The sequence below is a fragment of the Dendropsophus ebraccatus genome, chromosome 8, assembly GCF_027789765.1.
Source record: "Dendropsophus ebraccatus isolate aDenEbr1 chromosome 8, aDenEbr1.pat, whole genome shotgun sequence".
Classification (NCBI taxonomy): Eukaryota; Metazoa; Chordata; class Amphibia; order Anura; family Hylidae; genus Dendropsophus; species Dendropsophus ebraccatus.
Window position 1 is genome coordinate 94,611,792 of NC_091461.1, and position 16,738 is coordinate 94,628,529.

General features: G+C 45.3%; 1 protein-coding gene across 1 annotated transcript; it reads left to right on the forward strand.

Annotated features, from left to right (window-relative positions):
- Nucleotides 1-4,574: 4,574 nt before the first annotated feature.
- Nucleotides 4,575-15,977, forward strand: LOC138798748 (proteoglycan 3-like). Its single transcript, XM_069979323.1, has 6 exons — nucleotides 4,575-4,732; nucleotides 4,808-4,863; nucleotides 11,534-11,767; nucleotides 12,620-12,757; nucleotides 14,895-15,000; nucleotides 15,733-15,977. Exons 1-6 carry the CDS (start codon nucleotides 4,654-4,656, stop codon nucleotides 15,789-15,791), a joined length of 672 nt encoding a protein of 223 aa, XP_069835424.1. The 5' UTR covers nucleotides 4,575-4,653; the 3' UTR covers nucleotides 15,792-15,977.
- The last annotated feature ends 761 nt before the right edge of the window (nucleotides 15,978-16,738 follow it).

The following is a 16,738-nucleotide window of genomic DNA, read 5'->3' on the forward strand; positions in this document are numbered from 1 at the left end:
TGAGAGTTTCCACTCTCCTCAGGAACGTTGCAATGTCCTTGCCTGGGATATACGGATTGAGCATTGAAACCGTCACCCGCCTCTCCTCCCTTTGAATTAAGCAGTTGCTTACAAAGAGAAAGAAAGAGGATTCGGGCCTTGCTGCCCTCACCGCTTCACAGTACCTCCTGCAGATGTTGAATGAGGCGAATGTCACGTAGAAGATCCCCGTGAAGAAAAAGATGCTGAGGGTTTCGCCCTTGGAGAACCCCTGGTCTCGGAGCATCTTCTGGGCAAACACGTCCTCTGACATGTCAGGGTCTCTGCGATCCACCTTCTTCAGCTTCATGGCCACCATGGGGGGGGGGGGGAATCTTGGTGTTGCAATCCTTTTTTCAAAACGCTTCTCTGTTCCCTTACTCTTCTCGTGCACCAACGGTGCATGCTGGTGCCAACGGGGTAATGTAAAAAAAAAAAAAAAACACATTATAATGATGATACTTTACATTTTTTGCCCAAGAAGCTATGTAATTGCAGTCACACATACAGTTTTTCTGTTAAATTTTTTTATACTTGATTAATTTTATTATAACTTATTCTATCAAAGTATTTTACAGTAGATGCAGGTTATCAGTTAAACGGCTCTAAGCTTCTTGCTTAAAATGTGGTTTATGTGTTAATAAATCAAAAAACATGATAAAGAGATGTCAGTTTACCTTAGAATTATCCATGTAAGATTGCATGCTCATAATGGATTTAAAGAGCTACAACAAAATGTCAAATAATCAATAATAATAATAATAATAATAAATCTAATTTTACATATGAGCAAATTGGTTCCTTACTGTTACTGAACGAACCCACCCGATGAATATAAATGCGTACTAGCACAAAAGAGACAAAAGTCAATAAAAGGAAAGTGGTCACAGACAGATAGAAGTGTCAAAGATGATCCAAGATATAGTTAGATGAAGTGTGAATAAGTCCTTGCTCCCCAGAGTAATCCATAAATGTATTCAATCAGTACATTTGGCGGGCACTGAGCAGGAAGGAAGAGAGGTGCCTATGCATCTACCGCCCCCCTCCCTCCCTGCTTGGTGCTGCTGCCACATATACACAGTACTACTATTCCCATCCTATGCTCATAGTATAAGCAGGTGATGGGGAGAAGTACCTGTGCTATCCCCATCACCAGCACCCCCTGCGGCGCCGATCCTCACACAAGGGCTTCAGCATGCCCCCTCCTCCGCTCCCCCTCCTCCTCCTCCCAGATATCCCACTGCTCACCAACACTCCCAATGTTCCCGACCAGGCATGCATGTAAGCAGAGAGCGGCAGCCAGGCGGTGAGTGGGTCGGTGTGGCCGGGCAACGAGTCGGTGGTGGGATAGCTAGCTTGAAGCTGGGAGGGGGAGCGGAGGAGGGAGCATGCTGAAGCCTTTGTGTGAGGAGGAGCGGCGGCCGCGGTGAGCGGTTGGATAGCTGGGAGGAGGGAGCATGCTGAAGCCCTTGTGTGAGGAGCGGCGGCAGCGGTGAGCGGCAGGATAGCACAGGTACTACTCCCCAATCCTCTGCTCATACTATGAGCAGAGGATGGGAGGAGTAGTACTGTGTATATGGGGCAGCAGCACCAAGCAGGGAGGGAGAGGAGCGGTAGATGCACAGGCACTTCTCTCCCTCCCTGCTCGGTGCCCTCCAAATGTACTGATTGAATACATTTATGGATTACTCTGGGGAGTATTTCATAAATATATTCAATCAAAAACATACTGTAAATTACATTAAATTTTTACATACACATCCATTGAATCCATAGAGCATCCAGCAGGGGGCGCACTATATATATATATATATATAAGTCAATGGTCCTCATTGACTTCTATATATAGTGCGCCCCCTGCTGGACACTCCATTGTAATTACACCCTGATTTGTGACGTCAACGAATTTCTGAGAAATTGAAGTCTCCATGATCTACTAAATTAAGGGAAATAGCAGTAAATGTGCATTTCCCATAATTAATGTACATTAGAAATTTGTATAACTTTCCATAAGTAATAACATATCAAAAAATACTTTTGGCCGGAGTTGTCCTTTAACCCCTTAGTGACCGCCGATACGGCTTTTTACGGCGGTCACTAAGGGTCCTTATTCTGCTGCCATCAGCTTTTTACGGCGATGGCAGAGAATAAGGCTGCAGGTCCGTCCCGCCCCCCCCCCCCCCTTACCGACGATCGCCGCTATTAACGTTATAGCGGCGGCCGTCAGTAGAGGGGACTACCGGTGCTGCTGCCGCCTTTCATCTCCCCCCGCCGTGAATCTACGGCGGGGGGAGATGAAATAATTGTCCCCCAGACCTCAGATCAGCCCCCCCTAGTAGGGCGATCACTAACCCCCCTCCCCCGGCGGCCATCATTTCCAAGATGGCCGCCGCCATCGCTGTGAACCAACTAATGTCTGTTCACAGCGATGGAAAAGTTAAAATGAATGAAAGCCCCATGCTCTCCGCCACCGGAGGTAGCGGAGAGCATGGGGCAGTGATCGGGGACCCCCCTGTGGGGTCCCGGTACAAGCGATCAGCGGTATATACTATATACCGCTGATCGCTTGTACCATGTGCTCCCGGCACTTTTTATCCCCTGTCACCATGAATGATTGGTGACAGGGGATAAAAAGGGATGTCCCCCCACCCCCCAAGTCGCCCCCCACCCCCCCCCTGTCACCCCCGTCCCCAGTCATCCCCCCCTTCCCCATATACTCACCTGATCCTGGAGCTCCGTCCTCCTCGACGTCCTGGCTGGTTATGAAGTGCGCTTGCGCTTCACAACCAGCCAACTCTGAAAATTTAAAGTGACAGAGACCAATTTGGTCTCTGTCACTGAACTATGATTACTGAGATAGAAAATATCACAGTAATCATAGTAATACAGTGAAAATGAATATGTAAAGTACAAAAAGTGACAAACATACAAAAAAATAAAACACACACTTTTTATTATAGTAATAATTGCAGTTTACTCCCAAATTACCCCTAACCCCTCCCCAGATTACCCGTAACCACCGCACGTTGCCCGTAACCACTGCACGTTGCCCGTAACCACCGCACGTTGCCCGTAACCACCGCACGTTGCCCGTAACCACCCCAAATTGCCAGTGACCCCCTCCAGATTGCCCGTAACCACCCCAAATTACATGTACCCACCCCAGATTACCTATAAGCACTTCAGTTTATCAGTAACAATCCCAGATTGTCTGTAACCCTTCCAGGTTGCACATAACCCCCCCAGGTTCCCCGTAATCATGCCAGATTACATGTAACCCCCCCAGATTGCACGTAACCACCGCGCGTTGCCTCTGACCACGCCACTATGCCTCTGACCACCGCACGTTGCCTCTGACCACCACACGTTGCCTCTGACCACCACACGTCGCCTCTGACCACCACACGTCACCTCTGACCACGCCACGGCGCCTCTGACCACCCCAAATTGCCAATGACCCCCTCCAGATTGCGGTGCCCATGTCAGATTACAGGTACCCACCCCAGATTGCCTATAAGAACTTCAGTTTATCCGTAACCACCCCACATTGCCCGTAACCACCCCACGTTGCCTGTAACCACCCCAGATTGTCTGTAAGCACTGCAGGTTGCCCGTAACCACCCCACGTTGCCCGTAACCATCCCAGATTGTCTGTAAGCACAGCAGGTTGCCCGTAACCAGCCCACGTTGCCCGTAACCAGCCCACGTGGCCTGTTACCAGCCCACGTTGCCTGTAACCACCCCACGTTGCCGTAACCACAGCAGGTTGCCCGTGACCACCACACGTTGCCCATAACCACCACATGTTGCCCGTAACCACCCCACGTTGCCCGTAACCACCCCACGTTGCCTGTAACCACCCCAGGTTGCCGTAACCACAGCAGGTTGCCCGTGACCACCCCATGTTGTCCGTAACCACCCCAGATTACCTGTAACCACCTCTAGATTACCCGTAACCACCCCAGGCTGTCCGTAACCACCCCACATTACCTGTAATCTCATTTTTTTAATTTCATTTTAGTAACTGCGCTATTCTAATAACCATTACTAGCTGCGGTTTTGCTCCTGTAAATTGGCGCTCCTTCCCTTCTGAGCCCCGCTGTGTGCCCATACAGTGGTTTATGCCCACATATGGGGTACCGTTGTACTCAGGAGAACCTGCGTTACAGATTTTGGGGTACGTTTTCTCTCCTGTTCCTCGTCAAATTGAGAAATTTCAAACTAAAGGAACATACTATTGGAAAAATTCGAGTTTTTCATTTTTACTGTCTACTTTTGAATACTTTCCTCTAATACCTGTGGGGTCAAAATGCTCACCACACCCCAAAATGAATTCTTTGAGGGGTGCACTTTCCAAAATGGAGTGACTTATTGGGAGATTTTACTCTGCGGACACTACAGGGGCTCTGCAAACGCACCTGGCGCTCGGAAACTTCTTCAGCAAAATCTGCATTGAAAAAGCCCAATTAAGGCCCAAACTAGCTGCAGCACTAAGGGGTTAAGTTCTTCCACTTAGGTAATACACTTGTGTACCAAGAGATTAAATTATCTGAACCTTGTGTAATTTTTTTCTTTATCATACTGTAATACACCTAACACCACAACTTCCCCAAATGAGGGTATAAATGGAAGAACATGGGTTTCCAAAACATGAGACGTCTGAAAGAAGAACACAATCATTTCAAGGCTACAAAGAGCTCTAATCTCCACAAAGGTAAGTTTATATGTGGTTCCAAATAGTTAAGAGAAGACTTTGATTTTATTGAGAACCATTTTATTTTCTTGACAGACATGTTGCATCTATTGCTGCTTCTTCTAGCGGGGACCATCTTGGCTGAAGAGTGTGGTGAGCTCTACTTCTACTTTATATTGAATACATCAGTAGTGTACCTGAATATCTGAAATGTTTAAAGGGGAACTCCGGGTAGAGGTAAATAAATAATTGAAACTTCTGCAGAAGCATATAACAATACTTACCTATCGATCCCAGTTTTGAAACTACCAAAGAAACCATTTGTTTGGGGGGGGTTTGTTCTGTTTTGTGTTTCTGTATTTCCTGGTTGAGCAGATGTAGTTAGAACTACATGTTCCAGAATGCAATGCTTTCCCTCAGCTGTTCCATCACAATCCCCCACCCTGCCTATTCCCCGCCCAAAGCTGTTGCAGAACATCTAGGCTGTGTTCACACATTGCAGTTTCATTGTGTTACTGAATTATTTGCAGTACTTTATCATTTCATTGTGGTCCCACCCGCACAGCACACTGTATTCTCTACCTGTAACACCAGACAGCACACTGTATTCTCTACCTGTAACACCACACAGCACACTGTATTCTCTACCTGTAACACCACACAGCACACTGTATTCTCTACCTGTAACACCACACAGCACGCTGTAATCTCTACCTGTAACACCACACAGCACACTGTATTCTCTACCTGTAACACCACACAGCGCGCTGTATTCTCTACCTGTAACACCACACAGCACACTGTATTCTCTACCTGTAACACCACACAGCACGCTGTATTCTCTACCTGTAACACCACACAGCACACTGTATTCTCTACCTGTAACACCACACAGCACACCGTATTCTCTACCTGTAACACCACACAACACGCTGTATTCTCTACCTGTAACACCCCACAGCACACTGTATTCTCTACCTGTAACACCACACAGCACGCTGTATTCTCTACCTGTAACACCACACAGCACGCTGTATTCTCTACCTGTAACACCACACAGCACGCTGTATTCTCTACCTGTAGTGCTGATATTGGAATAAAGCAAAGAACTTTTTAATTTTTTTTTCTTTTCCTTTCCACACACATATTATGATCAAGCATCTTTTATCTTTGAAGTTGATTCCCACAAAAAGGACTTTATTCAATACTGTCTTACATGGGATATACTGTTTATGCCTTGTTTTCTGTGCTGGTGGAATTGGCAGTGCCGGCTCTTATCCTCTGTGCTGTTTAGCATTATCTATTTTTGTTACTGCATCATTTTTGTGCAGATACTGCAGTACTGCAATGACACTCCAACATGTGTGAACACAGCCCTAATTTCTCTGTAGACTTCTGCACAATCAGTGAAGTTGAAACACCTGCTTCTGGCCGGTCAGAGATGGTGAATCACGCCCTCCCCCCTCTCTGCATCATCAGCCTGTGTTCAGCAAACACACACAATTTGAGACAGAGGCATGGAATATTTGTCTCCTAAGGTGGGCAGTGTGGCAGAACCGTACAGATACAGTAATACATTGTATAGACACATCTATGTAACTTTTAATGTTCTTTTAATAGAAAACAAGTTTTCCTTATCCGGAGTTCCCCTTTAAATATACTTTATACCATGGACGATTCTAGCTTTTCTGCTGCCTGAGGCGAAAATTGAAAAGGTGGGCATAAATTTAAAGCGGTTATCCGGAAATAGAAAAGCACAGCTACTTTTTTTGCAAAATCAGCGCCACCCCTGTCCTCAGGTTGGGTGTGGTATTACAGTGCAGCTCCATTCACTTTAACTGAACTGCAGCAAAGCCCTCAACGAAACTGAAGACAGTAGTGGTGCTGCTTCTAGAAGAAAGCAGCCATATTATTCTAAGCCCTGACAACTCCTTTAGGCCATACAATTTATTGAACTTTGTAAATCTTGTAAGGCTTGCTGCATAGCATTGAGAGAAAATCCTCATAGCTTCATACACTCTGGGAATGTAATAATGCCACACACTGTGCCCTTTGGAAACAAGAGTGCCACACATTGTGCCCCTGAATACTGCCACATACCGAGCCTCCCAAAAAATGGTACCACATACCATGCTCACTTAATATAGTAGTGCCATACACTGTGCCCTCTGACTAGAATAGTGCCATACACTGTGCCCTCTGACTAGAATAGTGCCATACAATGTGCCCTCTGACTAGAATAGTACCATACACTGTGCCCTCTGACTAGAATACTGCCATACACTGTGCCCTCTGACTAGAATAGTGCCATACACTGTGCCCTCTGACTAGAATAGTGCCATACACTGTGCCCTCTGACTAGAATAGTGCCATACACTGTGCCCTCTGACTAGAATAGTGCCATACAATGTGCCCTCTGACTAGAATAGTGCCATACACTGTGCCCTCTGACTAGAATACTGCCATACACTGTGCCCTCTGACTAGAATAGTGCCATACACTGTGCCCTCTGACTAGAATAGTACCATACACTGTGCCCTCTGACCAGAATAGTGCCATACACTGTGCCCTCTGACTAGAATAGTGCCATACACTGTGCCCTCTGACTAGAATAGTGCCATACACTGTGCCCTCTGACTAGAATAGTGCCATACACTGAGCCCTCTGACTAGAATAGTGCCATACACTGTGCCCTCTGACTAGAATAGTGCCATACACTGTGCCCTCTGACTAGAATAGTACCATACACTGTACCCTCTGACTAGAATAGTGCCATACACTGTGCCCTCTGACCAGAATAGTGCCATACACTGTGCCCTCTGACCAGAATAGTGCCATACACTGTGCCCTCTGACTAGAATAGTGCCATACACTGTGCCCTCTGACTAGAATAGTGCCATACACTGTGCCCTCTGACCAGAATAGTGCCATACACTGTGCCCTCTGACTAGAATACTGCCATACACTGTGCCCTCTGACTAGAATAGTGCCATACACTGTGCCCTCTGACCAGAATAGTGCCATACACTGTGCCCTCTGACTAGAATAGTGCCATACACTGTGCCCTCTGACTAGAATAGTGCCATACACTGTGCCCTCTGACCAGAATAGTGCCATACACTGTGCCCTCTGACTAGAATACTGCCATACACTGTGCCCTCTGACTAGAATAGTACCATACACTGTGCCCTCTGACTAGAATAGTGCCATACACTGTGCCCTCTGACTAGAATACTGCCATACACTGTGCCCTCTGACTAGAATACTGCCATATACTGTAGCCCCTGAACAGAACCACATGCTGGAACCCCTAAAGAGTGACACACATATTATGTGCTCTGGTAATAACAGTGAAATATACTGTGCCCCAAAAATTAGTGCCACACACATTATGCCCTCAGAAAAGGACAAGTGCCCCCCTGAAATATAACAGTGTAATTCACAGTGACCCACAAGAAATTATAGCTCCCTTCATTGGTAACCAACCTATAATTTGAGTTTCCCAGTAATAATAACAGTCTCAAAAGAGTTAAAAGTGAATGGGTTATAGGAGCTGCCAGGGTGTACCCTGTGTCCTGAGCAGCAGAGGAGGGAATCTGCACTCACTGTGACCTCCCTGACCCCATCACTTACCACGAACACAACAGACCTGGGCCTCAGGAGCAGCAGCAGCCAAGGAGGAAGACGACAGCAGTGTGTGAGGGGGAGGGGGACACCAGCACTCTGCTCTGTGAACATCCCGGACCATCAGAACACTGCATGTCCGACTAAGGGTATGTTCACGTCTCGTTTTTAGCCGCACGTCGGGCTACACGGCAGAAATCAGTGAAAAAAGGATGCTGCCGTGCAGCCCGACGTGCGGCCGACAGCCACATTGACTTTAATGAGCAGGACGGAGTCATTATGTGACTGTGTTCTGCTCATTTGCGGGACATACACAGCTTTTGTGCAGGACTCAAAAGCGTGGTCGACTACGCTTTTGAGTCCTGCACAAAAGCCGTGTACGTCCCGCAAATGAGCAGAAGACATATTGACATAATGACTCCGACCTGCTCATTAAAGTCAATGTGGCCGTCATATGGCTGTAGGCCGCACGGCAGCATCCTTTTACGCAGCATCCGTATACGGGTACAAACACACACAGCATATACGCAGCATATACGCAGCAGATTTGATGGTGCAGATTTGATGCTGTGTTCAGTTATTTAGATCTAATCTGCTGCGTATCTGCTGCGTATTTGCTGCGTATCGCAGCAGTAAATACGCAGCGTATATGCCGTGTGTGTTTGTACCCTTATGGTGCGTTTACAAAGAGAGATTTATCTGACAGATTTTTTACGCCAAAGCCAGGAATGGATTTGAAAAGGGGAGAAATCTCAGTCTTTCCTTTATGACCTGCACCCTGTTTATAGCCTGTTCCTGGCTTTGGCTTCAAAGATCTGTCAGATAAATCTCTCTCTCTTAATGCACCATTACGCATAGGGTCCATCTCAACCACATGGCACAGAGCTGAGAAAGAACTTGCTCACTGTGCACTTCTCCTGACTTATTCTAGCTACTGTTCAAAAAACTTTTGACATCTCTAGAACATTTCAAAGTTGTTTTTTTTAATAGTGCCGTCGCCCATTTAACTATATAGCATGAAAGAGGGAACGGGAGGGAGATGCAAGGAAAGACCTGCAAGCCAATCCATATAGGAAGAAGCCTGAAGAGGAGGGATCCAGAGGATCTCCTAAACCTTGTTCTCTTTAAGAGTATGTTCATGCCGAGCAAGAGGCGAGGAATTTCATCTGAAATCTGTGTAATTTAACGGGTATTCCGCTTGAAATTCCGCCTGTAAAATATGTACAGAGCAATGTTAAATTGTGTTCAATGGGATTCCCGCTCTGTTGTTCACACGGCGGAATTTATGCACGGAATATTCCACCACAGATCCGCTTTCTCAATTTGCAATTGTTTGGGCAGATTCCGCTAGAGAAGTCAATGGTTTGCATAGAATTTCCACTTTCCGCCTGTATGCCGCAGAATATGCGTGGAACATGTGTAGAATATGCAAAGAAATACATGAAGTGGAACTTCGCTTCAATTCCACACCAACTCAAGAAGAGGAAATTTTCCTCATGAAAATTTCCTCTTTAGTTCCTCGCCTAGTCCTCGCCTATTGCTCAGTGTGAACACACCCTTAGGCCGGGGTTCACACCAGCCATTCTGTGACCTGGCCAGGTGAACGGCCGGTGTCAGTCCCGGCCGGATGTACTGCAATCCCAGCTGGATGAAATTCATTTCTGCTGAATTGGGATGCAGGCGAATTCGTGTGTGCCCACATCCCAATTCACCATAGATGAGAATGGAAAGTGCAGTTTTTTGTGTGGTCGATCGGAATCCCGGACGGAGTGTATACAGTGTGTATACAACTCCGGCCTGGATTCCCTCTGACTTCAATGCAATGTATCTTTTCTATTAATCAAGGCCGTTGTTGCAATTTGAAACAACAGCCATGATCAATAGAAAAGATACATTGTGAGGTGAGAACATAGCCTAACACTGTGTTTAGACATTACAGCATTTCCAGGAAAACTATAGTTTGCTTTTATCAGGGAACAGGTTGGCATTTTATGCATCCCTTGATTGTTCTGTTCTCTCCACGCCCTGTCCTCTGTGATTTCTAAGATTATGCCGGGAGTTCCCCTTTAAAGACCCCCCCCCCCAAAAAAAAAAACAAACAAAAAACATATATATACAGTGGTGCCTTGGTTTACGAGCATAATTCGTTCCATGACCGTGCTTGTAATCCAAATCCACCCTTAAACCAAAGCAAATTTTCCCATAAGAAATCATAGAAATGCAGGCAATTGGTTCCACACCCCAAAAATAATGATTTATTATTCTGAATAACATGTAAAGCAGATGAAACAAACATTCAGAAACAGCAGAATATGTGATATTATAAGTAACTGTACAGTAATGGATTGGATGGGAAACACAAGAGACTGCAGGGAGCATGAAGGAATGAGCAGGGCAGATGTGGGCACATACATGCAGCGTTCTCTGTCTGGGGAAAGAGGGGTTACAGCTATGGAGAGATTACCTCCACCGTCCTGTCCCTTATGTAAGCCCCAGCCTGAAGAGGATCTGCTATGATTTGGAAGGTGAGGAAGACTTCCTGGGTCAGGGTACAGGGCTGTAGACCCCGCTATGCATGCCATGCCCCTCCCCCACTCCCGCTCTCACCCAGTACAGGGAGCTCTTACACCAAAGCAATGCTCTTAAACCAAGTCAAAATTTTGAAAAACAGTGAGCTCTTAAACCAAACTACTCTTAAACCAAGTTACTCTTAAACCGAGGTACCACTGTATACATATATATATATATATATATATATATATATATAGTAAAGGATGATGAGTCGCAAAAAGGATGATGAGTTATTCAAAAAGGTGAATTACATAATGCAACACAGCAAGACACGACATTTCAAAAATAATTGGACTACAGAACTGTCCATCACACATCAAGTTGCTTAGTGATTGGTGTAGGAACATGTCCATCTTGGTAAGGGACTCACAGTCCATCAGTGCTAATTGGGTTCAGAGAATCCTGTGCAATGCAGGTGTAATTCATGTGCAATACAAATTCTTTTAATAAAACAAGGGGGGGGGGGAATAATGGAAAAAAAGTTATACAAATTTTATGTTGCTGCATTGGTCCCTAATATTGGTTAGAGGAACATGTGGACTCTCTCAGGTTCTAGTAATTGGGTGAACAACTGGAAAATCAACTAAATACTGTGACGTGTCTAGATCTCATTCTGTATCTGCTTTGGGTGATTGTCCTCAGGATGATCTACAAACAGCAATTGTTCCAGACGTCAAACTGAATAAATGTAACCTGCCGGAGACCCTTGAGAATACCCCTGTAGGTGACTGCCAGATGGATACATGCCGCAATGTCTCCTTGGATTTAAAATGTGGCTCGGAACATGGCAATCTGTCTCCTGGCAAAGCAACCTGCCACATGCGTATCTTCACTTGTCCAAAGTCCTTTGCATTTGCTCGGGTTCGTGTCCATTATTTTTTGGATAGAGTAGCTAAGCCTCATTCAAATTAAGGAAATGCTGGGAAAGAGGTGCAAAGCATAATCCTCCATTCTCATCAATGCTTATTTCATGTGACTATTGGAAGTGGCTTTATATTTAGGTGTTCTTCAACCAGCTTGGTTTAGATAACACAGGATATTTGTTATCTCTCTCCTCGTATAGGGTACCAAACAAACAAAGTGGTGACATATTACTTAGGATTTTTATTTACGGATTGTCACAATATGCCCCCTGTATATGATTGTCGGTGGTAGTGGTGGTGGGAGGAGGGAAGATACAGCTGGTACTGCCATCAGTCAGTCAGAAGGAGAGTGGGAGCTGAGAGATAAGGTATAGTAAAGATGGGTCACTATTTACAAACACACACACACACACACTATAAGGGTATGTTCACACTGAGCAAATATGGCGGATCTCTCCTCCGCGGAATCCTGCCGTGCTCCCGCGCACGCTCTCCCATAGACGGTCTATGGCAAACTAATGATGAAGAGGGTGGGGAGGAGGGACGGAGGGGTAGTGCAAAGTTAGGGCACAGATACTCCCGTTTGGCACAGGGCTTCAAGTTTAAAAGTATTTTTTTAGGACAATGACTGCATCACCTGCCGAACGGACCACAGGACAGATCTTGGATTAAAAGCAGCTATCCGAAGCTACAAGTGGTTTGGGGGGGTCAGATTGTGGGTACAGAGTCGCTTTAAGACATAATTGTTATCTATCTGTTACCTACTTTGAACAGTGAGTACCATGTTTGCATGACATAAATTGCTTTATAATGAATGCCAAATTATAATTATATTTTATTGTTGACTTAGACTTTCTGTCGATGCCACCGTGGACGTCTGAGCTCCATACACAGCTACTGTGCCAACAATAATGTGAGAGTTGCGGCACAAAGGTCATGTGCTAACCGGTATGGTTGGGTATGGATTGGTGTCTATAAACCTTACAGTGTAAGTATCTGGGTAGAGCTGGGAGATTTTGTCTTGGGAAATACCCATAATTCCACTATGTTACTATGGCACGTCCATACAATTTGAGGCTATGTTCACACTACGGATGAGACCGGCCGTTCCGTGACTCAGGCTGGGTCACGGAACGGCCGGTCTCAGCCCGGATCATCACGGCCGGTACTTAAATACCAGCCGGATGATCTTTCCTCCGTGGAGCTCTGATGCGGGCGCATCAGCGTGCGCCCGCATCAGAGCTTCCCATAGCACAGAGTGAAGCAAGCGGCCGGAGCCGCTCGCTTCACTGTGTATACTGACAGGTCCTTCTGCGGGCAGAATTCATTGAATTCCATCCGCAAATAATGGACCTGTCAGTTGTTTGCGGCGCCGTATGGGAACTGGCCGGAGCGTATACGATGTGTGTACGCTCCGTCCGGGATCCCATAGCAAATAATGCTATGTTCCTCCCTGCAAATCTACAGCTGTAGTTCTGCGGCGAGAACTACGGCCGTAGATTTACATAGTGTGAACATAGCCCAAATAGGGAAGGGAAATGTGGCATGGATAAAAGGGAAGAAAAGGTTATGGGAATGCAAAAAAACCTTTCTCCCTATTGAAATTATGGAAGACCATAAAATAACTCTTGTAAGGTCCGAGCTCTAACTCTGCTCTAAAAATACAATACAAAATACATACAAGGATCCTGCAAATTTCCATGGAAGTTTTTTTGTGTGCAGATCCTGAAGTGACTATATCACATCTTTGCAGCTTTTACAGTAAAGAAAGCCCTATAGACTGAACCTTTTTTTTTTCTTTTTAAATTCCCATGCCCATAAATAAGATATCCATTTGACTAAATATCCAGGGGCCCACATGACTCTTGCAATTTTTACTTTAAAAAGGTGGTGCTGGAAGTTCTACAAATCGACGAGGCCCTGCTACCAGGTTCTGAATGCAAGCATTCTCTTTTTCGGGAGAATGACAAATAATATCAAACAATTCTTATGTCAACAGTTATCTCTCCCTATACACGTAAACATTAAAGGGGTTGTCCAGTGTGAGCACATATTTCCTATAAAGCTGCGGTTATATAGAAAATAATAAACATCGTCTGGTTACCTGTCTGATCTCCCCCGGTGTCTTGCTGCCACATTTTCGATGTTCCCCGCTGACTGCAGGCGTTTCCCTTCTGAGATAGACCAATCTCAAGAGTGACAGCCCACTCAGCCAATCACTGACTAAGATGGAACAGCACCGTGGCCTGTGATTGGCTGAGCAGGCTGTCACTCCTGAGACAAGTCTGTCAGTAGGGGACACCACCAGTAGAACACCGGGGGAGCAAGGGCAGGTAACAGGTAAGCATAAGATGTTTATTATTCTCTATCTAAGTGCAGCTATATAGAATTATTTGCAAACGCTGGACAACCGCTTTTAAGCACAGCTGTTTTTGTATGTTCTCAATGCTCTGGTGTTGGCTTCTCTCTCCCAGAAAAAGTTCAGTACACTTTAGGCACCTCTACTCAACTTCTTCTTAAAGGGGTTTTCTGGACACAATTATTGATCGGTTATTCTCAGTATAGCCCATCAATCACTGATCATGGGGTACGGACACAATGAATAGCCATGCAAGCTTACTGCGGCTCTGTCGACCATTATTGCCAAGCAAACCCCTTTAAGCTGACCATGCAAGTAAGATAGCTGTCAGCCAATCTCTTCATATCCCCTATACCTACACATCTCTTCTGAATGCTAATGCTAAGGAGAAAACCCCAGACAGTCATCGCTGGTGGCAGCTCTTCTCCCCGAGAACAAGAGCAAAGTTAACAGTTAGGAAATGGACCAAGAACAAAGGACGGTTAAAAATCAACATGACTGATACTACTTTTCCTTGAAATCTACTGTCAGGGGAAAGTTGAAAGCCACTATACTCATTTTATGGTCGGTCTCACTGTGTTCTAGCTACTGACATGTATCTAATGTGTATGGCCGGCTTTATTCTGTCTTCTTTCTAGTAGACTAATCTAAACTTCACAATATAAAGGAATAACTGTGTAGATAAATCACAATAACTCATTGTTGATTTGTTAAATAGCATCTCATACTTATAGACATTATTATATTGAACTATTGTCTCATGCAGTATTGTCGATATATAAATGCAGATGGGAGTAGACTAGATTATACAAACTGGGCCTGTGGACAGCCCCATAAGTGTGGAGCCTGGTGCACTGCTCTTAACTTGGCAAGTAAGTAGACAGGGGTACGTGGGTAGAATCAATGTGTCACCCTGAGGCCCTGTTTATAAGTTGGTACTGCTGTCTATGGCCACCGACCTGCAGCTACAGGCTATGTTCAAACAACTTAAGACACCGGCTGTTCTGCAATCCGACCGTGCCACAGAATGCCGTGCCGTTTTGAAAATAAAATATTTGCATCTGGCCACTTTCCGCCAGGTGTGCCAGGGGGGCGGGAAGGGGGTGTTGAGGGGGCAGAACGGGGGGGGGCGCAGACTCAGAGTCCGCGGTATTCATCATTAGATTAGCAAAAATAAGCAGAAAACCTACTCCAGCTCTTAGCTGGCGTAGGTTTCCTGCCGCACACATCGGCGCGCATGGGATTTATGTAGAGGCAGTACGCTTCTACATAAATCTCTGTACAGTCGAAGCTGCAGGGACATTTTTAAGTCCGGCACAGAAAACGCCAGGCTTCATAAATGTTCCCCTATGTGTATACACTCCGGCCAGGATTCCCTCAGTGACTTTTTTGCAGCATGGACCCATAACATCCGCAGGCATGTGAAGGGGGCCATAGAAATGAATGGTCCATAGTCTGTCTCCAATTGGGATCATGTGAATACTCACTATTCATATTTCTGCTCTCATCAAACAGTGGAACAATTCATTTTAACTTCCGCACATTCTCTATAAATATTAAACTACATACTGTATACTGACGTATTATTCTCTGTTCCTTTTCAGATGGCCAATGGTATTCTATCAGCTGCTGCTACCAGCTGCCCTTTGTCTGCACCTTTTAACAGCAGCCATATCAGGTGCAGTTCCGGTTTTATACTTGCCGCCACTTGTAGCTTTAAGCCTTCTGATGAAAGTCTATTACAATCTATCACATGAGCCATTGGCTTTTATTTTGCTGATTCTTCCCACATCCATGCCTTGTGCCATGATTTTATGCAGATCACATACAGAAATCTAATAAAAAGGAATGCAATGTTGAAATATTGTTTTGGCTTGTTTTTTTCTCTACTGTATAATGGTTGGATTTAAGTATTTCAAATTGATACCCTATAGCATGAACAAAGAACCGATGACACACAAGTCCTTGCAGATCAGATTCCAAGCACAGTGTCTCATATCTATATCGCTTAAAGGTAATTGTCAACATTTGATGCCTATTTAATAACCCAGTATTTGGGATTGTGTTAAAATAAAAAGTTTAGTTTTTTTCTCCAGTTTATAGCTTGTAAGCTCTCGTGAGCAGGGCCCTCACTTCTCTTGAGTTACTACTAGGTAACTACTTACCTGGGTGCTTCTAGCTGGTCCACTGCCCCCCTTTATGCTTCAACTACCCTTTTCTTCTGTAGTTTTCCAGTACAGGTGTGCTACCATGTTTATATACCACCTGTCAAAAGGTGTCTGTGTCAGGTGTCACTCTGGGATGATGGGTGCCATTTTGCACTGTCACCACTTGGGGTCTCACTCTCCCCTTTTTATTGCACATCTGAAGGTCTGGAAGGATTAACTCTGTTCTCCCTGTGGGTGCCTCATACTTCTCTATCTATGGAACACTCACACCACTCTTGTTCTAGCACTATTCCCACCAATATGAGCTCATTCCTGGGCAGCCCTATTTAAGTCTTAGTTCCTGATGGGAGAGTCTTTTCCTAGTCTTCCTTAGTGGATGGTGGTGAAAAAAGAGACAGAAGCCTGGAGCTCCTGCTGAAGCTTATAACCAGGCGTAGCGTAT

Bases quoted from the DNA above. Each gene is read 5' to 3' on its own strand.
- LOC138798748 (XM_069979323.1), top strand. From the start codon at position 4,654: ATGGGTTTCCAAAACATGAGACGTCTGAAAGAAGAACACAATCATTTC. The intron at 4,733-4,807 runs GTAAGTTTATAT...TTTTCTTGACAG, and splicing joins GAGCTCTAATCTCCACAAAG to ACATGTTGCATCTATTGCTG. The intron at 15,001-15,732 runs GTAAGTAGACAG...GTTCCTTTTCAG, and splicing joins CACTGCTCTTAACTTGGCAA to ATGGCCAATGGTATTCTATC.